The sequence below is a fragment of the Phalangium opilio genome, unplaced genomic scaffold (assembly GCF_054372755.1).
Source record: "Phalangium opilio isolate 3A_F unplaced genomic scaffold, DU_Popi_V2 ptg000329l_1, whole genome shotgun sequence".
In the NCBI taxonomy this organism is placed as follows: Eukaryota; Metazoa; Arthropoda; class Arachnida; order Opiliones; family Phalangiidae; genus Phalangium; species Phalangium opilio.
The window spans coordinates 1-23,735 of record NW_028324226.1 but is presented as its reverse complement, the minus strand read 5'-3'; the positions used below and the strand labels follow the sequence as shown (position 1 = coordinate 23,735).

Below are 23,735 nucleotides of genomic sequence, written 5' to 3'. Positions count from 1 at the left end.
GTTAGGATTTTCATTAATTTCGACTAGTTCTTTTGTAAAGTTTTAATGATAACTAACGAGGATGGAGACTTAATTGTAATTTATTTTAGGTCATTTTTTAATTTAAAGGGAAAGTGTATTTTGTTGAATAGCTAACTTTTCAAGGGCTAGTCTTACCTAATTGAAATTTATTTTTAGGGTATTTATTGATTTTGATTTTAAAGGAAAAGTGTATCTTTTAAAGCTATTTTACAAGGGCTAGTATTCAAAATAGTTAATAATGGGCATTTATTTATTTTGAAATTAAAGTCAAAGTATGTTTTAGAATATTTTATCAAGGGCTAGCCTAGCCCGATTGGTAATTGGAATATATTTTTTAGAGCATTTATTAATATTTATTTTAAAGGCAAAGTATATATTTGATTAGCTAGCTTTTCAAGGGCTAGTTTAACCTATTTGGTAATTGGAATTTATTTTTAGAGCATTTATTAATTTTTATTTTAAAGGCAAAGTGTGTAGTTGAACAGCTAGCTTTTCAAGGGCTAGTTTAACCTATTTGGTAAGTGGAACTTATTTTTTAGAGCATTTATTAATATTTATTTTAAAGGCAAAGTATATATTTGATTAGCTAGCTTTTCAAGGGCTAGTTTAACCTATTTGGTAATTGGAATTTATTTTTAGAGCATTTATTAATTTTTATTTTAAAGGCAAAGTGTGTAGTTGAACAGCTAGCTTTTCAAGGGCTAGTTTAACCTATTTGGTAATTGGAATTTATTTTTAGGAGCATTTATTAATATTTATTTTTAAAGGTAAAGTGTAGGGTAACTTGAATTGCTATATTTTCAAGGGCTAGTGCACACCTAATTGGTAAAAGCAAAGCAGTGACAGTTAGTCGATATTAGTACTCAAATAGAAGTAGAATTTCTCCGTCTGAACCACGCCTCCTTAGGACCATGCCCCCCCTTTTTTTCTCGGTGGTTAACCAAAAAGTAGTTGTTTGGAATGAGTGCAGGCCAAAGTCATCATCATTATTGATTAGAACAGTTTAGTTTCGAGCAACACCCTCCTACCCCTTCTCCTTCTCTTCTCCATCGTATTCTCTTCTTCCAGCAGAGGAAATGTTTCTTCATCTGTTTTTTTTTTTATTTTATTTCAACTCTGGCATCATTGAGCCTTGGTTACGTAGGCTTAGCGTGGGAGGAACAGACAGATTTTCATTAAGGACAAAGAATTCGCCTTCTAAATTCCCTCTTTTTATTTTTCTTTTGCGAATTTATTTTTAAATCTTGAGGTTTTATTTTTTGACATGGCCACAAAACTGAGTCGTGTTTTTTTTTATTTGTGTTTACTTTAGGAGGGTTACAATGTTTGAAGGCATTAGGTCAAGTAAAGCTGATTAGGTCAGTCCCCCTATAGAAGATTTATCGAATATTTCTTCGAATAAAATACTTAAGCCTTGGTTTTTCAAAATATTATTTCTTACTTATTTTATTATTAAGTTTAAAAAATAGGGTAATGTCGTCATATATATTGCTTTAACTTTACAGGTAGGTGTGTGTTGTGCCTTGCTTGTGTTTGTTATATTTGAAAGCTGGCACAATATACCCCCGTCTTTAAATAGGAATTATCCGTTGAAATAAACGTAATGTAAAGAAAGGCACGGATGATTTTTTAATGGGAAACGTATATGATGTAGCTAAGCCTTTTCCGTATTACTTCTATGAAAATAATAGGCTGAAATAATATATGGAATTTATAAATTTGATATTAAAATTTTCCGTGCAAAAGGGGTCCCCTATTATGAAACTCCTTTCGTTCGCCAAGGCTTAAGTAAAAAAAAAAGAATTCTTTGTATTAAAATGCTAAAAACACAATTTCGAGCGCGAGGCCAGGGCTTCTTCTGCTTCTAGAGAATCTGTTGAGATCCGGTAGGGCCTATTTTCTTTCCTTTAAACACTTTCGTATTGATCGATATATATTAAAGAATTTTCTTTCGCGAGCGGCGAAAAGGATGCTGGGATAGCCGCACAGAGATGAGAGAGAGAGAAATTGCAGAATGAAGACTGAAAAAAAAAGAGAAAAAAACAGTTCTTCAATTTTCTTTCTTGATATTTTTCTCTTTAATCTATGAAAGAGGTAGCGAAAGATGCCTAATAATTCATCAGAGAAATTTAAATTGACGTATAAACCCCCTTTTTCCGATAAGTTCTAGCGTTTTTTTTTTTACAATTAGCCGTTAAAAGGAAACATCAAAAATAATCACTCTTACATCGGCCATTCATGTATTTGATTGCCAAGATCTTATTTCTGTTAGTTAAATTATGATATTTGGAGCTATTACTCTATCGAATATCTAGTTTCTAATGGTACTTTCAAATTGACTCTATCTAGTCTAGATCAAAAGGTGTAAGCAATTAAAGATAGATATCACGATTTTAAATCCTTTAGGGGAAGCCGACATTCAGGGTGAAACAACCCCAGGTTTACAGGTTTACAGGTTTAATTGTTCGCCGTACAATGGTACGCCCTTTTGAAACAGGGCGGCTCCCTACAATTGGGGGAGCGCAGCAGAAGTTAAGAAGTCCAACAAAATGCGCAAATGTTTGTGGTGGCAGCGGGGGACGGAAGTCCTGAGACCTATCGGTCCAGATAAAGTGGTATGGACGAGTCAGGGTGGGCGCGTCGCCAGGCTTCATTTTTGGTCCACCAGGTCGTGAGGATGGCCCGAACGGCGTCGTGGTCCCACACGGAGCCCTCCAGACCTAGGACGACTTCCAACGGGCTACCACGATTGACATGTCGCCAAGCGGAAGTCGCGGGGGAGGCACATGTCTCTGGACACGCCATTAAGACGTGAAAGACATCTTCGTCCTGGAGACCACAGAGGCGACAGGTGCGCTGGTAATCGCCGAAGTCGGCGCGGCGGACACCCGTAAGCAGGGACCCCGTCCGTGCCTGGAAAAGGAGGCCTCCTCCGTGAGAGCCATCATAGCAGGCCTCCACGGAGGGAAGCGCTTTAGCCCCGTAGTGCCGTAGGCTTTGCTTGGCGGAGATTGCGGAGCGCCACGTCCGTTCAGCGTGCTCGGTTGTTTCCCCGTCGACTTGGCTGGCCCAGGTAGCATAGGATGTTGCTTCACCCCTAGCGGTGCCGACCCCATATTTTCTATCCAACGCCGCGACGCGGAAAGTCCATGCGGTCTCTAGACCGTTAGCACGAATGGACTCGTACACTTGTTTGGCCAATCTGTCCTGGGGGAGGAACTTTAGGCGGCCGAGGTACCTGAGTTTGGAACGAGCTTCTCTGGCCTCCATGGAGCTCCAGCCCATTTCCCCTTGGATTGCCGCGTAAGCCGCCATCGAACCCGCGTTTAGTGCCGTCTTGCCAACCATCGATTGGGTACGCTCCAAGGTATCACACACCGATTTGGGGTAACAAAGTACCTCATTTCCATGAGTGAGGGCCGGGACTGCAACGGATTTCCATAAGGTTCGACCGACGGAGTATTTATTGTAGGACCCTTCCGCAAGGTTGCGGACGGACCAGCGGAGGCGGTTACACTTCTGTGCGAGCACGTTGGCGGCCTTGGACAGGTAGTTGCCGACATTGGTTAGCACTACCCCCAGATAAGCGTATTCGTCCACCTCTGGGACCCGGAAGCCTTGAAGAACGTAGCCGGGGTGCTGGACTAGTCGACAGAAAGCCATAGAGTTAGACTTTTCACGGCTAAACCGAAGGCCTGTCTCCAAGGCAAAGGAACTGCAGGCGTCCAGGAGGGCTTGCATGTCGCGGGGGGAGTTCGCGAAGAGAACGATATCATCAGCGTACAGGACGCAGGAGATGATAATCGCCTCCCCGTTCCCCACAGCCGGCAACGTTGCGCCACATTTGAGATGGATAAGACTAGCCACCAACCGATCAATGTATACCAGGAACAGAAGAGGCGAGAGGGGGCAGCCCTGACGAAGGCCAACGAGACTGGGAATGGGCGCGGTGGTGCAGCCATGCAGCGTATACTCATACGACGACCCCGTGTATAGGCGCCGGATCTCCTCTATAAACGCGGGCGGAATGCCTTTCGTAGCGAGAGTCGCCCACAGACGCGTTCTGTCCACGCTATCGTACGCCTTTTGGATGTCGAGAAAGACGACTTCGAGCGGAGTACCTGCCCGTTGGGCCAGATCTACTAACTGTGTGACGACGAAAAGGCTGTCGGCAAGGCGACGGTCGGGGCGAAAACCGCCCTGGGCTTCCTCCAAGAGGTGGCCGGTTTCAAGGCAAGGGCTTAGCCGGTTTTTCAGCAGGAGGGCATACATCTTGTAGAGGATGGATGACACAGCGATTGGGCGGTAGGAAGCGAGGTCGGCCTCGTCCTTGGACTTCCCCTTGAATATGAGAGAGACTCGGGCGCGCAGCCAGGACGCAGGGACTACGTTCTCTGCCCTCATGGAGTTGATAATGTTGAGAAGTGCGAAAGCGGCTGCTGGCCCAAGTGCTTTTAGCGGTTCGGTGTAGACGCCATCGGGGCCCGCGGCCTTACCAGATTTCAACTGGAGGAGGACATGGCGAAGTTCCGCAATATCAAACGCGTCACAGAGGTCCGAAGGTGGAGTCGGCAACGAAGGTGGGGACGGGGTATGTCCCTGAGACCCTGGCTCGCTGCCGGGTGGAGCAAGCAGCTCAGCTTCCAGGTCCTGGACATATTCGACTATGCGGAGGATTATGTCCTGGCGGGCCGTTAGGATGGCACCTTGCTTTGTTTTTATCCCCTTTAGCTGAGTAGATAATCGTTTGCCCTGACTACGGAGCCGCTTGAGGTGTCGCCAGAATTTTCGGCCCTTGTCACGTCCCGCTGCGAGTATTGCTCTTTCAGTCCTGCGATGTGTTTCCCTAATCTTGTCTTGGATCAAACGCTTTGTAGACTGGCGAGCATCCTGGTAAGCTAGCCATTTTTGCCGCGTCACCTGGACCGGCTCATGAGCACGGACCGAGAGTCTATGGCTTTTGTTGCGCTGTTTCCGCGTCAGGATCGCGTCCTTAACATCCTGATCCCACCACCGTTTCGGTGTGTGACCTTTGTGCGGTCGGGCCGATAGCTTCTTCCTGCGCAGGTGGAGGTTCATACCGTCGAATAAAGCCGCGGTAAAAGTATCGTAGGTGGGGAGGCCGGCGATAGCACGAGTCTCCATGTAGGACGAGAACGCTACCATCGCTCTGTCATCCTGGAGGTCCCAGGTATAGCGGTCCGGGGTGACAACCTCGGGGTCGGGCAAAACGGGAGGCGGGGGTTTGGGATCGTTCCTCCACTCCAGAACCAACGCGTTGTGGTCGCTACCGATGCTGAGGTGACCATCTTCGTCGATGATGAAGCTCACGAGGAGGGAGGCGAGGGATGGCGAGTAGAGCGCAAAGTCCACCGCCGTGCGCGATACTGGTCCTTGCCACGTATATCGCCCTCTACACAACGAGGAGAGGTTGCCTATGACCAGACCCGTGTCAGCGGCGAAGGTCTTTAGGAGCGCTCCGCTAGCGTTTTCTTCGTAGTGAAGCCCAGTAGCGTCTTCGCGAGGTAGTTCCACGATGTGACCATTGAAGTCACCCACCACGCAGAGTCTTTGGTTCGGGTCCATAGCCGCGATATCGGACGCGAGACAGGAATAGATCGACGCATTTTTCTGATAGACCTCCTGTGATCTACCAGAGCTACCATAGACCACCGCGACGTTCAGCGGCGGCGTCGTGGGCGTGGTCACCCAAAGATGTTCACAACAGCGCTTGAGTACTGTAACCTCAGCGGAGGACGATAGGAAGCCTATCCCCCCTCCGCGTTTATCACCCTGGATTCTGTTGAGGCCAGTCCAATGGAGCCCCTCCGATATCGGGGGAGTCTCACCATCACGCAAATGCGTTTCCGCTACCGCCATGATATCAATCCGGTCCCGATCCATAATATGGGCCAGTTCCTGCCACTTCGTAGCACCGCGACCGCCCTGCATGTTAATAAACCCCATACGGTGGCTCGCTGGAGCCCGTTTAGAAGGCCTTTTACCACGTTTCACTTTCTTACCGCGCCTGGCGGAAGGGACACTGGGGGCGGAAGGGACTGGATGGGGTCGAATGTCAGGGGAGAACGCTGGACGGCACGGGATTAGGACTGGGACTGTGGGGCCCGAGAGTTCGAGCCCCGCCGGCGGTTTTTTTTGGTCTTCGATGGCGGGCCTGAGGGGGACGAACCAGCGGCTGGCGCAGGAGTATGAGCTGCGGCGGCCGTTGCGTCCGGCAGGGCGTCGGGGCGAGCGTCCTCACGACTAGGGAGGGGCGGCGGCGCTTTGGTTGTCTTGTTTCGCGGGACATGTGAAGTGAGGCGACGGACCTGGAGGCGGAGGCGTTGGAGTTCAGTGCGATCCGCAACTATCTTAATCCGCCCGTCTACATCGACGTCTGGCACGGCAGCCCAAGGCTCTTTGGTGGCGTCAAGGACGGCGTCGCGATCAGCCGCAGTGGCAAAAGTGACCTTAACTGGTTGTCGGCTTATCTCGGGTTGCCTGCCAAAGCGAGATGTGGCCTCTATTTGCACAGGTTGTTTAGAGGCCAGCGAGAGGTGTGTGCGGAGCCAGGAACCAGCGGTGGCCGGGGTGTCCATGGCGGATGATTTCAGACCGAATACGATAAGATTTTTGGACCTATGGCCCCTGTAGAAATGTTTACCACGCTGCACACCAATGCTCAGGGTGAAGCTACCCACCAGGTCCTAATCCCGTGCAGTCCAGCGTTCCCCCCTGACATTCAACCACATCCAGTCCCTTCCGCCCCCAGTGTCCCTTCCGCCAAGCGCGGTAAGAAAGTGAAACGTGGTAAAAGGCCTTCTAAACGGGCTCCAGCGAGCCACCGTATGGGGTTTATTAACATGCAGGGCGGTCGCGGTGCTACGAAGTGGCAGGAACTGGCCCATATTATGGATCGGGACCGGATTGATATCATGGCGGTAGCGGAAACGCATTTGCGTGATGGTGAGACTCCCCCGATATCGGAGGGGCTCCATTGGACTGGCCTCAACAGAATCCAGGGTGATAAACGCGGAGGGGGGATAGGCTTCCTATCGTCCTCCGCTGAGGTTACAGTACTCAAGCGCTGTTGTGAACATCTTTGGGTGACCACGCCCACGACGCCGCCGCTCAACGTCGCGGTGGTCTATGGTAGCTCTGGTAGATCACAGGAGGTCTATCAGAAAAATGCGTCGATCTATTCCTGTCTCGCGTCAGATATCGCGGCTATGGACCCGAACCAAAGACTCTGCGTGGTGGGTGACTTCAATGGTCACATCGTGGAACTACCTCGCGAAGACGCTACTGGGCTTCACTACGAAGAAAACGCTAGCGGAGCGCTCCTAAAGACCTTCGCCGCTGACACGGGTCTGGTCATAGGCAACCTCTCCTCGTTGTGTGGAGGGCGATATACGTGGCAAGGACCAGTATCGCGCACGGCGGTGGACTTTGCGCTCTACTCGCCATCCCTCGCCTCCCTCCTCGTGAGCTTCATCATCGACGAAGATGGTCACCTCAGCATCGGTAGCGACCACAACGCGTTGGTTCTGGAGTGGAGGAACTATCCCAAACCCCCGCCTCCCGTTTTGCCCGACCCCGAGGTTGTCACCCCGGACCGCTATACCTGGGACTTCCAGGATGACAGAGCGATGGTAGCGTTCTCGTCCTACATGGAGACTCGTGCTATCGCCGGCCTCCCCACCTACGATGCTTTTACCGCGGCTTTATTCGACGGTATGAACCTACACCTGCGCAGGAAGAAGCTATCGGCCCGACCGCACAAAGGTCACACACCGAAAAGGTGGTGGGATCAGGATGTTAAGGACGCGATCCTGACGCGGAAACAGCGCAACAAAAGCCATAGACTCTCGGTCCGTGCTCATGAGCCGGTCCAGGTGACGCGGCAAAAATGGCTAGCTTACCAGGATGCTCGCCAGTCTACAAAGCGTTTGATCCAAGACAAGATTAGGGAAACACATCGCAGGACTGAAAGAGCAATACTCGCAGCGGGACGTGACAAGGGCCGAAAATTCTGGCGTCACCTCAAGCGGCTCCGTAGTCAGGGCAAACGATTATCTACACAGCTAAAGGGGATAAAAACAAAGCAAGGTGCTATCCTAACGGCCCGCCAGGACATAATCCTCCGCATAGTCGAATATGTCCAGGACCTGGAAGCTGAGCTGCTTGCTCCACCCGGCAGCGGGCCAGGGTCTCAGGGACATACCCCGTCCCCACCTTCGTTGCCGACTCCACCTTCGGACCTCTGTGACGCGTTTGATATTGCGGAACTTCGAAATGTCCTCCTCCAGTTGAAATCTGGTAAGGCCGCGGGCCCCGATGGCGTCTACACCGAACCGCTAAAAACACTTGGGCCAGCAGCCGCTTTCGCACTTCTCAACATTATCAACTCCATGAGGGCAGAGAACGTAGTCCCTGCGTCCTGGCTGCGCGCCCGAGTCTCTCTCATATTCAAGGGGAAGTCCAAGGACGAGGCCGACCTCGCTTCCTACCGCCCGATCGCTGTGTCATCCATCCTTTACAAGATGTATGCCCTCCTGCTGAAAAACCGGCTAAGCCCTTTCCTTGAAACCGGCCACCTCTTGGAGGAAGCCCAGGGCGGTTTTCGCCCCGACCGTCGCCTTGCCGACAGCCTTTTCGTCGTCACACAGTTAGTAGATCTGGCCCAACGGGCCGGTACTCCGCTCGAAGTCGTCTTTCTCGACATCCAAAAGGCGTACGATAGCGTGGACAGAACGCGTCTGTGGGCGACTCTCGCTACGAAAGGCATTCCGCCCGCGTTTATAGAGGAGATCCGGCGCCTATACACGGGGTCGTCGTATGAGTATACGCTGCATGGCTGCACCACCGCGCCCATTCCCAGTCTCGTTGGCCTTCGTCAGGGCTGCCCCCTCTCGCCTCTTCTGTTCCTGGTATACATTGATCGGTTGGTGGCTAGTCTTATCCATCTCAAATGTGGCGCAACGTTGCCGGCTGTGGGGAACGGGGAGGCGATTATCATCTCCTGCGTCCTGTACGCTGATGATATCGTTCTCTTCGCGAACTCCCCCCGCGACATGCAAACCCTCCTGGACGCCTGCAGTTCCTTTGCCTTGGAGACAGGCCTTCGGTTTAGCCGTGAAAAGTCTAACTCTATGGCTTTCTGTCGACTAGTCCAGCACCCCGGCTACGCTCTTCAAGGCTTCCGGGTCCCAGAGGTGGACGAATACGCTTATCTGGGGGTAGTGCTAACCAATGTCGGCAACTACCTGTCCAAGGCCGCCAACGTGCTCGCACAAAAGTGTAACCGCCTCCGCTGGTCCGTCCGCAACCTTGCGGAAGGGTCCTACAATAAATACTCCGTCGGTCGAACCTTATGGAAATCCGTTGCAGTCCCGGCCCTCACTCATGGAAATGAGGTACTTTGTTACCCCAAATCGGTGTGTGATACCTTGGAGCGTACCCAATCGATGGTTGGCAAAACGGCACTAAACGCGGGTTCGATGGCGGCTTACGCGGCAATCCAAGGGGAAATGGGCTGGAGCTCCATGGAGGCCAGAGAAGCTCGTTCCAAACTCAGGTACCTCGGCCGCCTAAAGTTCCTCCCCCAGGACAGATTGGCCAAACAAGTGTACGAGTCCATTCGTGCTAACGGTCTAGAGACCGCATGGACTTTCCGCGTCGCGGCGTTGGATAGAAAATATGGGGTCGGCACCGCTAGGGGTGCAGCAACATCCTATGCTACCTGGGCCAGCCAAGTCGACGGGGAAACAACCGAGCACGCTGAACGGACGTGGCGCTCCGCAATCTCCGCCAAGCAAAGCCTACGGCACTACGGGGCTAAAGCGCTTCCCTCCGTGGAGGCCTGCTATGATGGCTCTCACGGAGGAGGCCTCCTTTTCCAGGCACGGACGGGGTCCCTGCTTACGGGTGTCCGCCGCGCCGACTTCGGCGATTACCAGCGCACCTGTCGCCTCTGTGGTCTCCAGGACGAAGATGTCTTGCACGTCTTAATGGCGTGTCCAGAGACATGTGCCTCCCCCGCGACTTCCGATTGGCGACATGTCAATCGTGGTAGCCCGTTGGAAGTCGTCCTAGGTCTGGAGGGCTCCGTGTGGGACCACGACGCCGTTCGGGCCATCCTCACGACCTGGTGGACCAAAAATGAAGCCTGGCGACGCGCCCACCCTGACTCGTCCATACCACATTATCTGGACCGATAGGTCTCAAGACTTCCGTCCCCCGCTGCCACCACAAACATTTGCGCATTTTGTTGGACTTATTAACTTCTGCTGCGCTCCCCCAATTGTAGGGAGCCGCCCTGTTTCAAAAGGGCGTACCATTGTACGGCGAACAATTAAACCTGTAAACCTGTAAACCTGTAAACCTGAATTCTTAAAACGGATAAATACTAAATAACAAGTTGGGCTAGTCAGATATAATAGCCTCTCATTGACTTAATACTTGAGAAGACGTATAAACCGTTTTAATTATTATAATGGGATATGATATTAATATTATTTTTTAATTTTAATCGTGTCAGGAGGAGAGGGTTTATGACTATTTATATACTAATTATGAACAGAGTTAGGCTTAGTAGGAAATTTTTCCATTAAATTTGGTGTAGTCACGTTTTCTTTTCTAATGCAGTTTTAATTAATTTTAGATATTTTTTAGGAAGAGATTATTATATTCCACAAAAATTGAAGAGCCTTTATAATTCTTCAGAATGGGCAGATTTGCGTGAGGTTTCAGTTAATTTACAGTAATTTTTTATTATTCGTATAAGAAAAAAGAAAAAAATTAATATTCTTTTTTTGGTTCTGGATAAGTAATAGAGTTAGCCGTGTCTAATGATTCTGGGCAGTTCAGTCCATCTCCGCCCTAACCATAAGAGCTACTGACCTCGCCCTAACAAATTTTTTTATCACCCTAACAGGCATAAGCAACCGTCTATCAACTCTCCAATTATGAATTAAAAATAGGATAATCTGTTAGAGCTATCGGGTTCAACTTGGAAATTCTGATATGTTTTCAGTTCACCATAATTTCACCTTTCGACCTTTTGAATTTTGTTTACCTTTACCATGTTTAAATTTGCAAGTAATAGGGTTAATTTTATTGGGTCAGGGGTTTTTTTTGCAAGAAGATTCGAATAGATTGAGTAGACCATAATTTGACCTTTTGACCTTTGAATGATGTTTACTTGAACCATGTTTTAATTTTCTAGCAATAGGGTTAGGAGTTTATTTGGGTTCAACTGCAAGGAAAGACCTTTTGACCTTTGAAGTAAACCATAGTTTGACCTTTTGACCTTTCAAATATGTTTGCCTGCAACAAATAATAATTTTCTGGGTTTTTGGGGTTCAACTGCAAGGACAATCATATTGTTGCAGTAAAAATCATGATTTGACCTTTTAACCTTTACCATATTTAAACTTTGGTGTTTTTTGGGTTCAACTCCAAGGAAAATTCTAATGAATTCAGTATATCTAAATTTAACCTTTTTGACCTTTGAATTGCATTTACCTTTACCATATTTTAATTTGCAACTAATAATTTTAAGGGGTTTTTAGCTCATATTTAAATTTGTATCCAAAACAACGTTCCTTTCTGTTTTTTTGATGCTAAGCCTTGCACTTGCCTAAATTGATGGCGTAAGCCACGGTCGGGACTCGGGCGTAGGTATATTTGGGTGTGGCTTAAATAATATTTCACGGTAGCCAAATTACGTAGAACGCCAGACCAAAACAACGCTATTGTAATTTTCTCAGAGCTTTAGGCCTTTTTTGCTAAACTAATTTATATCCGGTGGTGCTGCTGTTGTTAGAGTTGGGTGGGTTTGGAGAGGATTTGAAATTCAACGCCCATTTCTTTATTTTTGGCGCGAAGGGTCTGGTCCTTGTAGTTTTAAAAGGGCAACGAAAGAAATATAATAATACTAAAATGGTAATTTAACAAATTAAATTCGAGTATTATTTGTCAAAAGCTTTTGCGCCAAGGTGCTACCCCTTGCTCTTTTATTATTTCTAAAAAGATCAAGGGTTTCGCTAGTCTATTGTATAGGGATACCTACAAACGCTGTCCCATTAATTTAATATATTTTGTCTGGAAGATTTTTATAGTTCTAGACAGTGTACGACGTAGGGCTCGAAGGCTTTACGTTTTTTGTTTATTTTTCGTGCCCCTATTTGAGAAATAATTCATGGTGTTATGGCTCAGCATGCAATTTTATTTCCGGAAAATTATAAATTTATTACAATAAAATGTTAATTTTACTTAGTTTTTTCAAGTCTGGATGGTTCAATTTGTAATCCCGAGTATTATGTATGCATTTGGAAAGGGAAGAAGTAGGGCTATGATATATTGAGAGGATTTGCTAATACTGCTTATAAAACTATAGTAATAACACTTCAAAGTTAAATGTAAATAACTTAAGACTTTTGGAGTCCATGGTGAGGTTTTTTTTTAACAATTTTGCTTAGTTATTCGATCCCTGATTGGTCAAACCCGAAGTATTTGGTACCGTTTGAAAGGGAATAAATAGGGCTATGATATATTGAGAGGATTTGCTAATACCGCTTATAAAACTACAGTAATAACACTTCAAAGTTAAATGTAAATAACTTAAGACTTTTGGAGTCCATGGTGAGGGGTTTTTTTTTAACAATTTTGCTTAGTTATTCGATCCCTGATTGGTCAAACCCGAAGTATTTGGTACCGTTTGAAAGGGAATAAATAGGGCTATGTACTCGAAGGATTTCCGTGTATCGCTTACAATACCAGAGTTAAAACGCTCAAAAGTGAATGAATGTATCAGTAAGGTTTGGGATGGAGCCTTAATTGTGTCGTTTTAATTTCTTAGATACACGCGTGTTTCTGATAAGTCTGTCATGAATTCAAGAGTGTGTTTTTAGGGTCAAACTGAGTGGATAGTGTCTATAAGAACATGGGGTCTACAACATTTACTTACGTAAATATGAGGTCCTAAACATTGGTCGGCCCCTGAAACCATGGAAATAGTCACACATGTGGAGTAAGACATATCAGCCTTCAATAGTACTCAATCTAAGAACGTTACTGAACCTTTATCTAGCAGAAGTGTCTAATATTAAATGGGTGAAGTGTGCCTACACTAGTAATGTAAAGCTAATTACCCCACTTATGTGGGCACATCCATTATTTTAGTAGCCAATCAATGTTTGGGAGCCCACATCTCCGTATCTTAATATTGTACACCCATAAATGTTCTTTGACACTTTCCATCAGTTGGAACCCAAGAACACACCCTTTAATTTATGGCAGACTTATCAGAAACACCCTGTATAGCTAGACACTTCCTCTTTATACAAAATTTCAAAGCCAAAACTTCGTTGGTTATATCCTATATAACAAAGTTACCTTATATTCTCTCCTATATACCGGTCATCCTTTATTTATTTTTGTGGCACAAACGGGAAAAATATTCGCAGTTGCTTTATATAAAGCTTAGAACTAGAAAGTTATCGCGCAGCGTTGGACCTAGACATATTTCTTTGTCAGTGAATTCCATCCAGACTGTAAAGAAAGCCAGTCTCACCCTCGACCATTAAGCGCCTCGTATACCTATATACTCTTTTGTTTTGAAAACGGCCCCCTATTGCCCCGTTCCTCACTCTTATCCAGTATGGTCGTCGTGTCGTGTCGTGTCCCTTGCTCTACTAACAGATACTTGTAAGTTCTGGCCCAGATGGCAGCCAGCTCTTCCCTAATCGGACACGCCACTCTGGCATTGCAAAGTTTGAAACAAAACCATTAAAAAGTAGCGAAGGCTTTGTGCACGCGCTCTTGTTTCTAAGCCTTGGTTATACGTTTCTTATAGGGTTATTTTCGGGTTGGCTTTGCTTTTCAGGACTCTACCCGTTAAGAATAATGAGGCAGAGTCCGGGGATCTCCGGAAGGCTTTTATGCATATGGGTTTTCTCTGGACAGAGTATATAGAGCTAAGATGCACGATACTTTATCCTGGTTATAGACGGAAGCCTGCATGCTTCTTGCATTTATAAACGTGGTTTGTTTCAAATAGACCCAAATTGGAACAATATATATAATTTAGGTTTCTGTATAAAGGATTATCTATCTCGGTAAATAAGGTATTGTAAAGCAAAGGCTTACGCTATCTTCCCCCTAGAATATAATAGAATCAAAAATGGAGCGAGTACCGACCGTTATTCTATACTGGTCAGAAGGTGACCCTCTCGAAAAACCTCTTTAACCATCAGAATGACGTAAAAACGTTCGCTCCATTTATTTCTTTAGCTATGTTTGTTCACCTTAATTGATACAATAGCTACGAAGGTAGCCCTGTATGTAATCACCATCTAAAGCTTCATCTCATTTCACCCCTTACATCTCAACATTAACTATAGCGTACTGTATACTGGACATGTATATGTAGTTGCATAAGTTTATAAGATATGTTCCATAAGTATACTTCGTAATGCTAGAGACTCACAGCTCGAGCTAGTTCGATAACGACCAGCCAGAATTGACTACAGTCGGTTTTGCAGGACATCCATCTTCCTATTTAGGCTGTAGTAAGCCTTTGACAGTACAGGCATCGCTTTATGAGAATCTGTGAACTACGTCACTTCATGACAAGCTCCAGTTTGTAACCAGTGACAAACTTATGGAGTAACATATCTTCTGAACTTATGGTATTAGGTATACCTTTTCTGACTTCTCTCGTTCCTTTTTTATTTCCTTTCATCAGATGCGAACCATTCCATCCGCCATGCTTCTTTATCGTCTTCTCTTTCAACGGACGGACGGAGGGTGAGGAGGCTTTGGAGCATTAAGGACTCATCATCGCTGAACGGGAGGCCTCGCTGGAGTTGCCTGCCGTTGATATGAGAGAACACCCTGGATGCGGAGCGGAGCTGAGCTGAGCTGAGCTAGGTCGAGCCAAAACGGTAATAACCATTACTACTTCCATCTCTTTCCGTTATATACCAAGCTAGCTACTAGTCTAATCGCTATCTTTCAATCGCGATATTCCTGCATGGGCTTCGAGGTTGGTTTTTTTTCTTTTACGGGATCCGATGGACTAACTGACTAGCTACGCGTTTCCGGTACATAGGTATAGATGGGTTATAGCTACTGTAGTTTACGCCTTGCATATGTTGCCTTTAAAGGGATGGTAAAACGTCAATACAAATAGAGTATATTCAAGTATTTAGGATCTTTAGGTTGAGGAGGTTTCAGACGGTCACTGGGTCAATGGATTTTCCTGGAAAAATTGTTCAGATTTAGTTATCGCTTCACAGAATTAGGTTTAGCTCATTTACTCGGGTACTTAATGACGTACATTGATCTATTTAGTATCATTAGATAGAAAATGTTTCGTACAATCACTGGGTCAAAGGATTTTCCTTGAAAAAATGTTAAGATTTAGTTATCACTTCACAGAATTAGGTTTAGCTCATCGACGTACATTGAAGTAGTTACTAGAGAGGATTTCGGACAATCACACAGAATCAAGGGATTTCCTATGAAAATTAGTTAATATAGAGTTATGAGTTTAGATAAATATAAGTTTGTACACATCGACATTTCGCTCCATAAGGGAATTTGTATCGCAACCTTTTTACTTTTTTTTCTTCTCCCATGATGCAAAGCGGGGTAAAGGAGGGTTGGTTGGGGATTACTCTCGTTTCTTCTAGCTATAGTTCTGTTCGAATGTCTGTAACTGCGGCCCGTTTTGTGTTTCCCCTTCCTGCACCCATGGGTTTTTCTTGATGAATAGTTTATTTGGTTGTATGCCCGTACATAGATACGTACGCCAGGGGGGAGTACCTCTCGCAACGGGGGCTTCGCTTCGTTTGCTTCAGAACAGTACGCTACGCGTACCATCATCAATATCGTAAAGGATTCTGGCAGTTTTTTTTTTACCCTAACCCTTTTTGTACCGAGAGAGAGAGAGAGTGTGTGTCGTAGGTTGACTGGAGTGTAGTGCATGTATCCGAGACCATTTTCCTCTTAAGGTAGAAATCTACCCTGGTAAGAATATGATCCCGGGCCTAACGAATCGAATCAATAGAATAACCAAGCTCCATTATCCGCTCATCTATTCTCCAAGTATATTATATATCATCTCTATTATTATCAAACAAATCTATGACCACTGAATTAGGGTATAGTAACTGACTGTGTATACCGGAAATAAGCCTGCAGTTCAGTTTATACATTGTCATTAATGCCTATATTTTAATCAAGAAGCGATATCTAGTTTATTAGGGAGAAGGTATAAATTCGCCAGATTTCCAGCTTTATCTTCAGTCCAAACGAAGGTCCGGAGTTAATCCCCGCCTCTAAATTGCAACCAGCATCTCATTGATTCTTGAAAACTCACGTCCGCGCGACGCAAATGACGAAAATTACGTGTTTTCCGACTGAGGGGAGGCGAAATAGCCCGGCCTCCTTTTACGTCCCCCCTTGTATTTTGAAAGGGGGACTGGGACTATGGCGCGCGAATACTTAGGCATCTTACACCTTCTCCCTAATAAACTAGATATCACTTCTTGGTATAATCTAAATGTTTACGGGATTCAATGATAAGGGGACACCAATCTGACGTCTTATGGAAGGGAAGGTGTATTTTGGCGCGAAATCCCCATGGTGATTCAACCTTTTCCCGCGCGCGCTTGATGAGGGAGCGAATGGAATCTTTCCTTTTGCATCACGAGACTAGTTGGTTCTTCAGTTCCTGAATTCTCAGAGTGAGATTCATTTTAAGTAAGGGACGGGTGATGGGAAGAAAGAAACTGGAGGAGAGATTTATGACGCTTTTGCTCTTGTCACCGACAAGATTTTCTCTCTCTCGCTCTTTCTTTCTCTGGGAGAAAGGCAGTCTAAGAGAAATAGAGAAGATGCTATGTTTATATATATTTTTATATATAGATTTTGAAGAAAAGGGTTTAGAATAAGATCTTGCTGGGCTTTTAGGAGGAAATCATCAGGCAGCGTGCGCGCTTCTTCGAAACCTACAGGGTGCGTCTGATAAGTCCGACATAAATTAAAGGGTGTGTTCTTAGGGTCAAATGAGTGAAAAGTGTCAAAGAACATGTGATCTACAACATTTAGTTACGGAGATATGGGCTCCTAAACATTGATTGGACCCCGAAACAATTAGGGAAATAGTAACACATGTTGAGTAAGACATACCGGCCACCAGTATAGTCCATTCAATCTTTGACAGTTTCCACTCAGTTTGACCTTATCAGAAACCCCCTGTATAGACCAAGAATACCAAAATTCCACGCATTTTGGATGCCTTACTCGTGAATCTCTGGGAAGTTGAAATAATAATAACAATGTGCACTTGGCAAATAATACCGAGTTAGTAAAGTTCAAACTCTGGCGTTGTCTTAAATTTTGTAAAAAGTGGCCGGCCGGGCATCGTTTCGATTCTTTCTCGTTCTTCCGTCTTTCTCTCTCTCTCTTTCCCTCGGTTGGTTTCAGCTTGGATTCCTTTTTACGATTCGATTACCAGTTCCTTTTTTGGTGCAGTTACAAAACCCTCAATATTTATCGTCTGCAATAATAATAAACAACGCTTTATGGCAACTATAAAAGAAAAGAACAGAGAGGAGAGAGAGAGAGAGAGATAGCTTCTAGGGATGGCAGCGATATAACTATACAAGAACAACTACGCTACATTATATAGCAGCTAGAATAGAGCTCTTGTTATTTTTATTATATATAGGAGCATCTACAACGGCGCTTTATTTCGAAACAGTCAGTCCATTTCTTGGTGACATTATAAGAAGCATTTGGAAGTCCTTTATTCATAAACTGCTTTTCTAAAATTCGCCACTTTGAACTTATCTGGAAATTGTTCCTCTCTTGATGAATGACTTTTTCTTCACCTTATTTAGGATCATATAGATTATAACTTGTTAAACCTTAGATGGGAAATTCGAGGCCCTGGCGGCCTTAATGGTATTAAGCCTTGGTTGGAGAGTTATCTAGGCGTGCTTATAGAATGACCAGGGAGTTGATCGGAGACTTTGACAGACTTGTTGCGCTGGGAACCTATTTGTCTTTGAGAGAGAGTTGGAGAGGGGGTCATCTTTCGGGACCCGCGTATATCTCGTGACGGGCACCCAGTGGACACCTTTGACAGTATAGTGGCGCCAAGCTTTAAGGGGAGGAGGCCAGTCTTATATTGCAGGTCGGCCGTCTCATCATCATTTATCACCGTGCCCTTATATCCCTAACTTCGCAGTCCATTTCAAACAAGCGGAAGTTGCAATAAACACGACGCGAGAGGGGACCATGTAGAGACTATCCCTTATCATAAGTGAATCATTAAGTTAAACAGAGCTCTCTCCCAAAACGTAAAGGGGGTGCTCGAAGACGGCTTGAAGCTCGGTACTTAACTTATTGAAACTTATTATTTACTTGTGGTTTAATATACGCTTTGGGGATGGACGAAACCTTGAAAGTCTGTCCTAGTTTCGCCGTTAAAGGCCCCCGGCTCTCTGTGACTTTGCGTCAAAGCCTCGCTTGCCGGGACATACGCCCTCCAGGGGTACCTTTAATGGGTGCTAGTGCTAGTCCGAGCGCGATATTATTCTGGGCTATCACGCTAGCCCTCTTAAGAGGGAGCTACCAAACGACGTTCCCTCCTTTGCAATGTCATACCATAAGTTTATAATTATCCCCCTCTAAGTTATTCAGTTATATCTGATTGATATCTATCTCTGTGTAAAAGATTTCTGTCTCTATTGCAACGATTTCAAGTTGGTTATCGCTCTGAATACGACCATTGTTTAACTTTACTAGTATCATAAATTCATAATATATGTTTCATGAGTTTGTCACTGGTTACTGAGAGCTTGAACGTAGGTCATAGATTCTCGTAAAGCGACGACTGGCGAGGCGCTGTCAAAGGCTTAGTACAGATAGGAAGATGGAAGTCCTGCAAAACTGAGTGTGGTCAATTCTCGCTTGTCGTTCTCGAACTATAACTCTCAGTGTAAGCGTCCCTAGCATTACGAAGTATAGGTAGTTTCATACTTATGGAACATTTCTTATAAACTTACGCTAGTATTCTTATTATTATCTTATGTGCATAGCCAAGTCTGTAAGGCACGTGCATGGTCTTGTCCTTAAGCTCGGAGGTTTGCGCGGCCTCCTGTAATCTTGATATGGTTCTCTCCGTTGCTTAATGGAGGAGGCTCCGTGCATTTTGAAGGCGTGTTTAACGTTGAAAGCTCCTTGATATGGAACAGCCCGCTATGTTATTCTAACCGAGAACACAACTAGCTCATCTCGATCTAGCCTTCGATGACAATTGGGATATGAAAACCATTATCAGCTTACGGTCTAAACTTGAATCAACAAACCAACTTCCTTCGAAGACTCAAAAGATTATCTTTTCGTTTAATCCCGGATTTTAAGTTTGTTGAACCACGAATCAATCTATCTTTGGAAATTGATTTTGGTTTAGAATTAAGCCAGGGACGAAATTAACTAAACTTAATTAGGTTTTAAAATGAAACTTAAAAGCTTTATTTAAAACAACTTTCTCACATTTGCGTCTTTTCCGAGGTAGTTAGCGTCCAATTACCCATCTTTCTCTTCATTTTTTTTTTCAATACAACTTGGACTATTCTTTTATTCTTTCTTAAGTTCACTTATTTTTCAAGTAGGTTATCATCTATTTTCCCCAAACATGTCATGGTGTCTTTTAAAATTTCGCACGTGTTCTTTACACCGCATCTCAGCGCGAGGAAAAATTGGCGCGTGATTTTTGTTCCACCGTAACATAATCAGAGTTGTATGTCGGTTAGTTAGTATGGATTATTTGTTGGTGAAAGTTTTGGGAAAGAGAAATATTTATTCGGCAAATTAATTCTTCTTAAAATTCGCTCTTCCCTGGTGGATGAATAGAAAATGATAAATTGTTAAAGCTAGTATACATTAAACTCTTAAAGTCAAGAACGTTCGTTCGCTACTATAGCTACGCCTCAATTAAAATGCAAATTTTTGGGAAAAGCGAATGGCAATTTTTCTTTTGCCGCATGGAAAGCTTGAAACATTGGAGTTGTATATAGTTTTAAGTCTTCGGCTTTCCAGAGAAATTCGGGCTTAGCAACAAATCTTTACCCGCCTTTTAAATAAGCCGCCTCTCTCGGGAAGACTTTTAACCAAATATTACCTGAGATGTATACACCAGAGAGAGTATAGCAAGGGGAGTAGAAGTTTAAACTTGAAAAGGTCCTTGAAATGGGTCACGTAGATAATCAACACACCGTAAACCAACCGGATGAAGTTCTCCAAAAGTTGAAAGATAACTTTTTATATATATTCCTTGACAACGTCTTGAATTTTTGATTCCTCTTGCTATACTTTCTGAGCTTATAAGTTCCTAATCCTAACTCGAAGTCAGACAGTTCCGTTTTTGATGCGCATGCGCAAAACGGATTGTCATGATCATCAAAAAGGGCGCGAAAATTGCCATGGATGAGGAACCAGAGGCGGGGAAAAAAACTATAAATAATGAAAAGGGTGTTGTTTTTTATTTAATCCAACAAAATTGATTTCGGATAGAATTTTTTAATTAAAATCCCTTGAGACAGAATCAATTCCTAACTTCTTTAAACCCCCATTTTCCCGTTTTCCCCTTTTTCCCATGGGGGTATCCCCTCCCAAAGCTTTTAATAATATTTTTTGTTCCCGAGGAGACAAAGTTGATTAAATCAATATCAACCCCAAATCCCCTTTGAAAAAACCCCCAATGGAAAAAAAGCGAATTTAACACAAGTCCCAAAAGCTTGAAAATGTTGCATCTTTTTTATTTATTCTGTATATAGTTTTTGAGTGGGTTGTTTTTAAAGTTTTCCCCATTGCGGGGGCTCAAAGAATATACAGGGTTTTTCAAAAAGGGTAAATATGGGAATGAAATACAGTGGGATGGTTCTATGGGGAATCAATTTTGAGTGTCAAAAATGTATGTAACTTCTATGACATTTTGCCCTCAGGATTACTGCAAACATGTTAAGTTTTGAGTGTTTTACGGATGACCCCTTAACTAAATTAGCATTTTCTTTCTGTTTCTTACTTATATTTAAGGGGTCACCCCTAAAACACTCCATTCAAGACTTGTTTAGGGTGATCCTTACCCCAAAATGTCATAGAAATTACATATTTTCGACTCGAAAATTGATTTCCCATATAAGCACCCCACTTTCCACATTTTTTGGAACACCCTGTAGATTTGAATTTAAGGTATAAGTAAAAATGGCTTCTGAGACTTGAAATAGTTTTCATCTCAAACAAAAGTTCTAAAATCTTGAAAATTTCACGTCTTGTTTTTCATCGCAGACGCTTTAAAACTATATAGAATTGATTTTTAACTTTTAAGTAAAATTTTCGCCATCTCAGGGGATTGAGCCCCCCCCCTTTGAAGTCATCAATGATTTAAAATTTTGTCGCGATTCACGATCGACCTCGATAAGCCGTCCCAACTTTTATTTCACCTTTAGTTTGTACCACATCTTAAGCTTTGATTTATTACATTTTTAGGCTTGGTCTAGCTAAACTTTTCCATTGAAATATTTTTTTATAAATTTCTCTTATCGCCTTGGCGCTTGTTTTTGGCGGGAAATAGCCCGGGGGCTTTTGGCGCGCTCATTAAATAATCATTAATTTAGTTAGAGAGAGAGAGAGAACGCCTAACTTATTGAAAGATTCAACTCGTTAAACATTAAAGAGGTAAAAATTCTTCATAGATTTTAGGCGTCGTGCAGGAGTCAATAAAATTGATATTTATGCAGAATACTTATGAACTCCTGGTGGTGATACGCACCTTACGGTGTAACATGATAATTTAGCTTTTTTTATTCTTACGTGTAAGCTATATCCGCATTTTACTTCCGTCCGCCGTCATATCCGGATATCCGGAAATAGGGTGTTTTATTATCTCCTAATTTGTCGCCAAGATAATATTTCCCATATATCGGTAACCTTTTTTATTTTTTTAAGAAAGATTGTTGTGTGGTTTGGACCGAAAGTGGATAAGAGGATGTGAATTAAGAATTAAGAATTAAGAGTAATTTAAAATAATTTAAGTCACTTTATGCTGTTAATACATTCATTGGTGTTTCTGATAAGTCTACCATAAAATATTGGGTGCTGTGTTCTTAGGGTCAAAGTGCATGGAAAGTGTCACACAGAACATGGATGGGGTCTACTACATTTATTTGCGGAGATATGGGCTCACAAACATTGATTGGCCCCTATAAAACAAGGAAATAATTTACACATGTGAAGTAAGACATACCAGCCTTCAAAAACGTTATTGAACCTTTATCTAGTAGAAGTGTCTATTGAAAGTGTCAAAAAGATGAGGTCTATAATATTTAATTGCAGAGATATGTACTAACAACATTGATTGCCCCCCTCCCCCCAAACAAGGAAATTAGTCACACATGTGCAGTAAGACATATCAGGATTCAATCTGAGAACATTATTGAACCTTTATCTGTAGCAGAAGTGTCTACTATTAAATGGGTAGAGTGTGCCTACGCTGGTAAAATCTAATTACACCGCATGTGATATTACTATTTCCTTAATTGTTTTAGGTGCCAATCAATGATTGGGAACCCGTATCTCCTTATAAGTAAATGTTGTAGACCCCATGTTCTTGAATACCCTGTAAAGCTTTCACTATTTCAGTTTGAAACCGTTATTCTGTTTTGGAGAAACTCTTAATTAATTGCAATATCAATTTATAAAAATAGGTCTACACAACCCTTCTTCATTATAAACAGATTTTTAATATTTTTCCGTTTTTGAGGGGGAAACACGCATTGCGGTATCTTCTCTCTCTCTTTTTCTCTCTTTCGCTCTCTCTCTACTTGCTATCAAAGAACTCAATCTATTTTCCCACTGAACCCTCCTCCCCATCTCGTCCATATCCCGCTTCTCCATCTCTCTTTGGAAATGCTCCCGGTCTTCCCAAGTAGCATCCCACGTGCTCTGCTCTCTATGTAAAGGCAAGAAGTGATATCTAGTTTATTAGGGAGAAGGTATAAATTCGCCACATTTCCAGCTTTATCTCCAGTCCAAACGTATAGTAGGTCCGGAGTTAATCCCCGCCTCTAAATTACAACCAGAATCTCATTGGTTCTTGAAAACTCACCTCAGCACGACGCGAATGACGAAAATTACGTATTTTCCGACTGAGGAGAGGCGAAATAGCCCGGCCTCCTTTTACGTCCCCCCCCCTTGTATTTTGAAAGGGGGACTGAGACTATGGCGCGCGAATACTTAGGCATCTTATACCTTATCCTTAGTAAACTAGATATCGCTTCTTGGTAGAGGGGAGTGGTGGTTGTGGTATAAGTCTTTGGAGTTCATCCCTAAGGGAAAGAAAGAATATCTTCCGTTTTTATCATCAAATCTTGGAAATAATTGATGATGACTGATGCCAACCAAGCATTAAACCCAAAGCATATAGACACACCAGAAGATTCGCGTTATGCAATGCATCTAATAATACACGATGTAGAAAAAGGATTCGTTCATGACTGTATTTGTACCACTCTTGTCAGTGTCTTCTTTTTCTCTGCTGCCCTGATTGTTGTAATCAAAATTATTGGGAAGGGAAGGATTACTGAGTTATAAATTATTCAAAGGAGTTTTCTCGTATGTTCTCTTTTGGTACGCCA

General features: G+C 43.9%; 1 protein-coding gene and 2 long non-coding RNA genes across 5 annotated transcripts in view; 2 read left to right on the top strand and 1 right to left on the bottom strand.

Annotated features, from left to right (window-relative positions):
• The window catches only part of LOC149610111 (uncharacterized), a 75,063-nt gene extending 60,061 nt beyond the window's left edge, over positions 1–15,002 (top strand). For both annotated transcript variants that reach the window (XR_016376513.1, XR_016376512.1), the window contains one exon: positions 14,771–15,002. This is a non-coding gene — a long non-coding RNA (uncharacterized LOC149610111). The remainder of the gene's footprint in view (positions 1–14,770) is intronic.
• Positions 1,211–18,744, bottom strand: LOC149610110 (uncharacterized). 2 transcript variants are annotated; one of them, XR_016376515.1, is made up of 5 exons: positions 17,392–18,744; positions 15,491–15,545; positions 15,365–15,428; positions 14,728–15,286; positions 1,211–2,042 (listed from the first exon to the last, which is right to left on the bottom strand). It is a non-coding gene; the product is annotated as an uncharacterized LOC149610110 (long non-coding RNA). The 2 variants fall into 2 exon arrangements; XR_016376514.1 differs by lacking the exon at positions 17,392–18,744 and having other exon boundaries at positions 15,491–17,365.
• On the top strand, positions 6,678–10,394 carry LOC149610112 (uncharacterized). The gene has a single exon (XM_089859056.1). The coding sequence runs from the start codon at positions 6,678–6,680 to the stop codon at positions 10,239–10,241; it is 3,564 nt and encodes a 1,187-aa protein (XP_089715182.1). The 3' UTR covers positions 10,242–10,394.
• Positions 18,745–23,735: the final 4,991 nt, after the last annotated feature.